At 38.4% G+C, this 9,273-nt stretch overlaps 1 protein-coding gene across 1 annotated transcript in view; it reads left to right on the top strand.

Annotated features, from left to right (window-relative positions):
* The first annotated feature begins 264 nt into the window (after positions 1-264).
* The window catches only part of ank3b (ankyrin 3b), a 236,278-nt gene continuing 227,269 nt past the window's right edge, over positions 265-9,273 (top strand). Inside the window, exon 1 of the mRNA XM_036572225.1 lies at positions 265-563. Coding sequence (XP_036428118.1) covers positions 525-563 — 39 coding nt within the window. The 5' untranslated portion in view covers positions 265-524. The remainder of the gene's footprint in view (positions 564-9,273) is intronic.

Below are 9,273 nucleotides of genomic sequence, written 5' to 3'. Positions count from 1 at the left end.
TATGACTTGGTATCTCATGACTTAGCATCTCATAATTACGCGACAATGTTATCATTATTTTGAGATGAAACATTAAGTCGTAATTATTAGACACTTTCTCATTATTATGAGAGTGATGATTAATACACGCTATGTCATAACTATGAGATTCTAAGTCATAATTATGGAAAACTTTCTTATTATTATGACTTTCTAAATGGCTATATACTTTCTCTAGTGGCGGAAACGGGCTTCCACAGAAGTGGGTTTGGCGTGTTTCAGTTTGAATGTGTAGCTGTCCTGTGATAGTGCAGGGCAGAGCTCCCTGCCTCGTACAGCCTTCAGACCCAGCCTACCTGCTGCAGACCAACTCCAACTGCACCACAAAAGCTTCCAGACCGCTGTCGGCACATGTTCAGAGAGTAGCCAAACTGCGGGACGTTGTTTCACGCCGGTGGCTGTTTGTGCAGGAGCACAGTCGATGGATTTAGCAGAAAGTTCCTCACAGCTGTGAATCTGTACAGTTGCCCGAGAGTCGATGCAACATGGCTTCCGCCAGCACAGGTGAAAGCGACTCCGCACAGGTGAGAGGACGGGCTTCTCATACAGCTGGTCGACTTTTTTTATTTAAAAAAGAAAGAAAATGTCAGGCACACGTGAGCCCAGTGAGCTGTAGTTCTGTCCAAAAATCATTTTATAAGACTTACATTAGCCGTGGTCAGGTTAGCCCACTCTGCAGGTAGATTTCCTCGAGCTTGGCTTTGGATGCCCTCACTAAAGTAACGCAATTAATGGAAAAACTATGGTTTTTTAAAAAATACTTTCACTTTACATAGAAAACAGTAATAAACCTACCCTTTTAAAATCAACTAGTCAGGTTTACTAGTCTGAAATGACTCATTCGTCGCGCTTTTACGCTTTACTGACTGAGGGAACGCAAACGTAGCTTTTAGCTTCAGCTGCTGAGGAGGATAGACTAGCCATAGCATAGCAAGCCTAACTTCAACAAAATACTGACTCCTGTGGAAATAAAGGTCCAAAAACTCCTCAAATACTGAGTTCTCTGTAGAGCTGTGGTGGAACTTCTTAAAGGTAAATGCCACCAATTTAATGGTGGATAGTTTTTGCACTATGCAGTGACTGAAATGTATAAAAAGTCATTCAGATGTGGTGTGAAATGCTGCATTGCCGAGAAACTTAAGAACCAGACCCTTGGAACAGGAACCTGGAGTTGTGAGGTAACGTTTTATCATTTAAGCTGTGTTATTTTATTATTTAAGTACGGCTGAAAAATGAATCGTTTTTATATAAAACTGCAGTTTGAAAGAGTGCAACTTTCAGAGCGCAAGAGCAGCAATTTTGATTCTAGAATACATAACCAACAATGTTATGCTAAGTTTTAAATGAGTCAAATGAAGCTGATAACACAGAGCTTGTGAACTGATGTAGATGCGTTAGACCAATCAGAAGCAACAAAACACCATTGTTCTGTATCTGTGACATCACAACCATCACAACTGGTGGTCTGATACACTAATGCCAAAAAAAGTTGATATTCTGTTCTTGTTGGCCAAAGAAACAGGCCTGGGAACTCAGTTATAGAAAATAATTGCGATCGCAATATTGGTCACAAAAATCGCAATGAGATATTTTCTCCAAATCGTTCAGCACTATGTTTAAGCCATATTTAAGCCATTTTATCTATTGTCCAAAATGACCAGTTAACCTACACGTAGCTTCAGAGTTATTATATGTAATGTTGATAATGGTGAAATACTGATAAATCTGGAAAAATACATAAACTCTTCAGACGCCTGGTTCTTCACACCACGGCTTTGAAAGATTCAGACTCTATAAGTCTCTGTAAATTATGCAATAGTTTTGAAAACTGAAAAAATTGAATTCCCTTTTAGTACATCCAGCATCTATCATGCTATTTCCTTTTCTAGTCTAAAATAAAATGCTAAAGCTTGAAAAGGAGAGGCATGGCCAACAGCACTGCAGTCCAGGTGCTGAACCAAGAAAACAGAGTGAAACTAAGCTCAAAAAGGCAATTCGTAACTAAATGTGAAGGGCTAAAATGAAGCTGAGGAAAAATAGATCTTTTATGCCAGTCGAAGTTTTATAATTTGAAGGAGTCCTTCGGGAAACGGAATAAATAAAGCTACTTACTACTCACTTGTGATGAGCTATCAGTCAAGCATAGTCTACTCTGGACTTTCTGGATCTTTTTGGATCTTCTATTGTGCTGGTCATTGTATTATGACCACAGTATGCACGTACTTTCACTGTTCAGTGTGTTATCTCTTAAAGAGTCCATAAAGGGATAGTCTGGGATAAGTCTTTGAACAGACTCATGATCTTTGATCAAGCCATGTTCATAAAATATCCAAATCTGCAAGCCAAAAAGCAAAAGCACTTATTACAGATGTTATTTTAGTGTTGCTTGTAAAAAAAACTTGTATAAGACAAACTTGTGTGCAGGTACATAGCTGTTCATCTTCCCATTACGTCATGTTCTTGATTAACATTTGCGGCTCTCCGAGGCCACAGGATTAAGTGGCTTTAGAGGTTTTTTCCTTTGTTGTGCTAACATTTACCTTGCTGCTAATGCATATTACAGTATAAACCTTCAGTGATTAATCAAGCGTGAATTCTTTGTCTAGCTCTTTAGTGTGACCAGCCGTTCAGTCTAACAGGACTGGCCTAGTGACACGCAAAGGTTAATGGTTGATTTATTGCGTGTGCAAACTGACTGTGAAGGGGAACACACAGAACATGGTATTGTTTAGATGTGAACAGCTACTGTAGGAAAGGCCCCTTTTTGTGAGCTGGAGATTTTTTAGGGTGTCTGAGGAACGTGCATTGATTTGACGTGTTGGAAGCAAGAGGTTGTCCAGATGCGTTTCCAGTCCATCTATGGAAAGTGACTTAGAAAGGAACAGTGTGTGTGTGTGTGTGTGTGTGTGTGTTTGCTGGCTTCATGTGCGAGTGTCTTCCTGTCACTCTTGACAAATGCCTTCTTACCACAAGCCTAGAACCTCTCTAAACCCTATTTACATTTAAAATGTGAAATTAGGGTCTTACCGATGTGTCGGCTGGCTAATATTATGGTTTCATGCACTTATCAGTGTCAGCACTCATATTACTTTGAAATTGCTTGTGTGTATTACAACTTGTAGCTACAGACAAGCCCTGAGAATATATTAATATTATTTGTCATTTAGTAGCAGACATTTTTATTTTTAACTAGATTTGCTTTTCCTGAAGGAAATGCAATGTAAGGAATGAGTCACCGAATTCAAATGTAATAAAATGATGCTTATTTTATGTTTTTATTTATTGTCAGCTCAGTTTTTTTCTAATTTAACACAGATTTTGTCATCAGTGAAAGTGTATTTTCTTTATGACCTTGTAGTTTTTATGTTTAGTACATTTATTTGGAATCACAACAGTTTTTGGTTTTGGTTTTTGGCCAGGTATGTGTTGCATTTCGGTTTTGGCTCATTTTGGTGCATTATTCGTTTTAATGGTTTCATGGTTTCATAACAAAACATATAACATGTACCCAAACCTAACTTTTAGTATTGTTTACATGTTATAACAAAAATCCTTTATGTGACAAGAGCTGATGAAAAGTGAGTTAATTAACTGAAACCAAGAAAACCACTGAGTTCTGGAATGCCCTGCAGGCAGTGCTGTAATGTTTATATTATTAAGGACTGTGAGGGTTTTTTGATGTTTTGATGACAGTAATATTACATAGCAAAACACTTTTATTGCTGTGGGTGTTTAATGTTTAATTTTTTGACCATATTAAATAATATCAGGTGATATTAAAGATGGCACAACACTGTTTTTTTTCAGTTTCTGTATTTTTTCAATACAGATTCTTTTCCATTACCAACATTGTAGCCTTAAGTATTGTTTGATAAACTTTAAAAACGAATACACTCCTAAATGAGCTATTTTTAATTGAAGCATTACATTTAAAGTTACATTATGTATGTTTTGGGGATTCAGAGACCTCTCTAGTCAAAATGTGTAATTGCAAGCAACATGTGGAAGAACATATTGTAACATGGGTTGTGCTTCAGACCTCTTCCCTGAGCGGATGAATCTAACAGTTATGAGCCACTGAAAGAGAATTTAAACAAAACTCAGTCAAAAGTTAGAATGTGTTTACCAAGGATGTAAGTGAATTATCTGCTGTTGTCATATCTTCATCAGTGTAATGTTGGTTTTGCATTTGAGACCTGAAGGTCGTCAAACCTTCTTTTTGAGCCTGTGTGTGTGACGTTAATGCGTAAAAAAGTATGACATTGCCCAAAAAACACCTGCAAAATCTGACCCGGCACTTCAGACTTTTAAATTAGTAATTCAGGCTTTACACGGTGACTCGCAGCTGCGTACACAGACCATATTTTACAGCTGCTTTAAGAAACAAATCTAAAAGTAGGCTACCATGCTCAAACTGCTCAAACACAAATTAATGGCTGACAATATCACATCAGGGTAATTTGTTACAGGATTGGATCAGATTAATTCATTTTTTCTTCTGGTATCCAATCCAGCATTTTCTGCCAATATCAGCCCATATTGACAGCCAGTATCGGATCAGTGCAATCTCTGTATAATATCAATTATCATATTTAAGCTCCTTAAACTGTATCAGTGATATAACAGTCACCCTTGCCCTGGAAGAAAAGGCTATTGAACTGCACTTGATACAATGGCAGTTTTTCATTAGCAGTTCCATAGAAACGGAGCTCAATAGATCGCACTTATGATAGCCATAGACACTGGGCATGCTCCACGTCACCTCTGGAGATACACAAATGACCCATTGATGAGTGGATGCAGGCACTGTGTGTACTGCGTACAGTGACTAGCTGAGCTGGTGAGCGGTTTGACAGCCTCAGCATGCAAGTGTGACCTGGAGTGATGTAGGAAAAACAGAGGGCATCCCCCAGCTTGGGTCTTTTCTCTAGTGAGTGTGACTCTGGCAGCGCTGATGACCAGCACTCTCGCATGATGCCACTGGTCATGGGACGTGACTTCCATCAGCGCTGTGGTGGAACTTCAGTCATAACAACAAGCCTTTTCTCTCAGCAAAGAATTTCTCATGCTGACCTTAGAAACACAGCTGCCAGGGAGTGTCCACTATTAGAAATGCTTCACCTCACTGATGGCTGAACCGCGCTGGCTACACTGAAAAAAGTAATGCATGTTTACTTACTTTGGGCAATAGTCGTGTTGATATCATGTACCTTATTATTAGGTACATCTACGTTGTTTCTACACTTATTGTCCATTTTATCAGCTGCACTAAGTATACAGGTGCACTTTGTAGCTCTGCCGTTGCAGATTGGACCACTGTTCATCAAATATTAGATGGTGGATCATTCTCAGCACTGCAGTGACGCTGACGTGGTGGTGGTGGTGTTAATGTGTGGCGCTGGTGCGAGTGGATCAGACACAGCAGTGCTGCTGGAGTTTTTAAACAGGGTGTTCACTCTCTGTCCACTCTATTAGACATGCCTATCTTGTTGGTCCACCTTGTAGATGTAAAGTTAGAGACAATAGCTCATCTGTTGCTGCCTAGTTTGTTAGTTACCCTCCTACCAGATAAATGGTGGCCTGCAGACCACATTCTTCCCATGAGCAAGTTTTCTCCAGCCCCATCTTCAAAAGTGTTTTTCAGTTCTGTTCAAATTATGCGGTAGGAAAAAGCATTGGACACTGTTCTAACATCAACAAGTAAAGTAACGCAAGGTTCAATGCAAGAAAGGAAAAAAGCGAAAAAATAAAGGCTGAAATTAATGCAGGGCCGTAGGCTATTTTAGATGACACTGGTGTTAGAAGACTGAAAGATCAGTAGTACAGAAATATACACACATGGGAATATTTTTAAAATGTGTTTAATTATTCAAAAATAGCCAATAGCCAAAAGATTTTCGTGTTGAAGGCTGCCTCTTCAGTGGAGCTGATGAGCTAATACCTGAGGTGAATGTTGATGAGGACACAGGGTATTCCTTTCTCAGGGAGCGATGTGTCAACATGTTAGTTTGTCAAAGAAACATGCTGTCACTATTTCTGGACCCAGCTAACATCAGGTAGAGTAGTTAGACTACTTAGCAGAATATCTACGCCAGGAACGGTCAAGCTATCTCTGCTTATCAGTCACATCCTTTACAACATGTAATTGGCAAGATGCTCATGTTAGAACACTTGTGTTTCGTAGTGGTGAAGTACAATAATAAACATGAAGTACATGCAAAACTGTCAACCTTTACACCCTGTTAAGACATTACATCAGCTTTTTACTGAACTGTTGGTCTGTATACTTTGTCTGCCTTTCTGTGAGGGAATAGTGAGTTCAGTATTTGAATACCGGTGCCTGGAATGATTAACCAAATACTCAAGTACCCTATAGCACCAACAGCTCTTGAAATGTATAAACAGATATAGGAGATATTCTATCACTATCTAATAAAGAAAAGAGTTTTTTTTTCCTGAGGCAGTGGTGCAGGGTTTGTTAAAGAGGCTAACTTACATGAACCAGCCACCATGTTCTTTGTTAACAGCCACAATTGATCAGACAGTTTGTCTATTTAAGCTGGGGTCATGCCCAAATAATTTTCACTTTGGCTCCAATTCAAATCTATTTGATGACCCCTGCTCTAATCCTTCATCAGTGGTCAGTTTCTGGATGTTGTTGACTGGATATTTTTGGTTGATGGATTCTATTCCTTTTCTTTTTTCACTTTCTTATGACACTGTCTGTTTGGCATTGTTTGACTCAGCTCAGACTTTGATAGTATAATAACTCATGTGTAAAACATCAAATGAGTTTTTTCCTAAATGTAAATGTATCAGTTGGCATCTCAAGACTTGTGACTCAAACCATAAAAGACCTTTGACTCATGCTGATTGTACTTCTTCCACAAACAAATCAGTGCTGATTTCAGAATGAGTTTAATATTGTGTGAAACAGTAAAATAATATTTATTTATATTGAACCAGTTTGATCACACTCTCTGCTAGTATTACAAAACCTTTCATGTTCTGAGTGGGAAAATAATATAGTTAAAATATCAACATTACCAAGCTGAAGTGAGCTCATTTTAATTTGCTGCTATGTTCTACATGTATGATACAGTTAAAATAATAAGAATAAAAGCTAACTAGGTTGTTTGTTATTTACATACTGTGAATAATTGCTAGAGTGTAGAGTACATCGCTGTTCTCACACTAAATCATTAAGCAAACAACTGTTTCATGTTTTTAAAAAAAAAAATTAAATGAATACTGCCTTAACTCTACAACTAGTGAAAATATTGAGCAGTTGTAATGTGAAACGAGAACATGATTCCAGGAATGTTACTGAAGGAGTGTATCTTCTAAACACACATATGTAATAGGTCATTTAAAGCCCAAGGAGGCAAACCACAGGCCCAACAGACATGCAGTTTCATCCTGATGTCTCTCTATCCATGTGAAAGTAATGTGCTAAAAGACTGCCACTGGGTTGTAATAGAGGAATTATGGATTTTTTCCATGTGAGTAACCTCATACACCGCTGAAAATTAAATCTAGGTGAGCCATTAATATTGAGAAATCATTTCAGTCAGAGTAGGAGGTGACAGGTAAAAAATGACAACACTTATCCTGAGTCAGTGCCCAGGATTGATTCTGGTTTCATTCCAAGGTCGGGGTTGATTATCACAGATTAGTTTTCACACGGAATCGTTTTTTACAGACCTTGGATTGACTGAACAATTGCATACGTCATGTTTTTGTGCAGAATAGTAGTTTGTTAGTTTGGAACATGCCTATTATATTTGGTTGAAATAAAAAAAACTAAACTGTATGACAGTAGGATGGGAGAGAACTTGGGCTGAAGTTCTGGGTGGCTGCAGCTTAAGCTAGAAGGCCCCTTTGATGAACAGTGATAGGACTGAGAGGGGAGCTTCAGGCATTTCTTATCTCTCTATAATGTGTTCATCTAATGTTTTTAATGATAAAGGAATGGCAGTTGATGTGCTCCTTTATTATTGTACACACTGAAACAGGAGGCATTCTCACTTAGGAAGATTTTTTGGCATATAGCAGCACTTGGCATATAGTCTTCTTTCTCACCATTACAAAACTTTAAACAGTCAGTAAGGGACCAATCATGTTGCTTGGGCGGATAACTTTCACATACACTGCAGATCATACTAGGATTTGAACCCCAGACCACCCCTCTCTGTAGGACCAGGTATTTGCCTGGGTTCAAAAACAGCTTTCACACTTGGCCAAATGTAACAAGCTCTCCTGGCAAACTGCCGTGGGTCTGTGAAAAGCTTAGGTGTAATAATGCCCTAAGGGAGCTTTCAGACCTACCTTGTTTGGTGCAGACCCATCTAACTTTTTCTTTAGTACAGTTTGTTTTGACAGGTGTGAACATTTCACATGTGCCCGGGTGTGCTCTAAACAAATGAACAATGGTCCTTCAAAAACTCTCTTCCAGGGAAACCCGGGATCAGTTTGCTGCTGGTGGAAATACATTTTTATTATAGTCTGCACCAAATTAGAAAACTCAATATCAGAGCGTGCCTTTCTGTTCTTCAAAAGACAAATCAGAGCTGTACTGTCGTCCAAATAATGCAACCGTTTTAACATTTGAATATTCACAGATTCTCTGATTGTTCTTGCAATGTGAGCCGCAACTAATAATCACAGATAAGCAATACTGAGTGCATCTGACCGCTGAACTTATTTTTGATAGGTTGGACCAGACATCAACCCCTGGATTGTTGAAATTCAAACTGATACATAAAAAGCCGGTCAATCATAATGCAGTAGAGATCAAGTGAGGTTTATTTTTATTGCTTTAATGGGAAAACATGTACTAGTAATGTAATTTGTCAAATTCCTGACCAAAAAAATTAACATTCTGTTTACATTGTGTACTATTTTAGCTGGTGCAATGTGAAAACAAGCAAAGCTAATGAAAAAGACACAAAATCCAAAACTCTGGTGAGGACTTCAGTAAAATAACAAGATGTCAAAAACAGTTTTAAATGGTGGCAAAGTTAAGTCAGTGATTAAAATACAAAAAGTAAAGCAGTGAAGGTTCTAGTCATACTTTAAGACTGGCTAGCCATGAAGCAGCTAAGGTACGTCTCAATGCATGAACTAAGTATGAAGGATCCATAACCTTAGCTTTAAACAGAGGTATCCACATGCTTGGACGTATACTCAACTTCTAAAGGCACAACGGGTTAAGTATGCAAAGGACAGCCTAGC

This window comes from Colossoma macropomum, unplaced genomic scaffold (assembly GCF_904425465.1).
Source record: "Colossoma macropomum unplaced genomic scaffold, Colossoma_macropomum, whole genome shotgun sequence".
NCBI lineage: Eukaryota > Metazoa > Chordata > Actinopteri > Characiformes > Serrasalmidae > Colossoma > Colossoma macropomum.
This window is presented reverse-complemented; position numbering and strand designations above follow the sequence as displayed.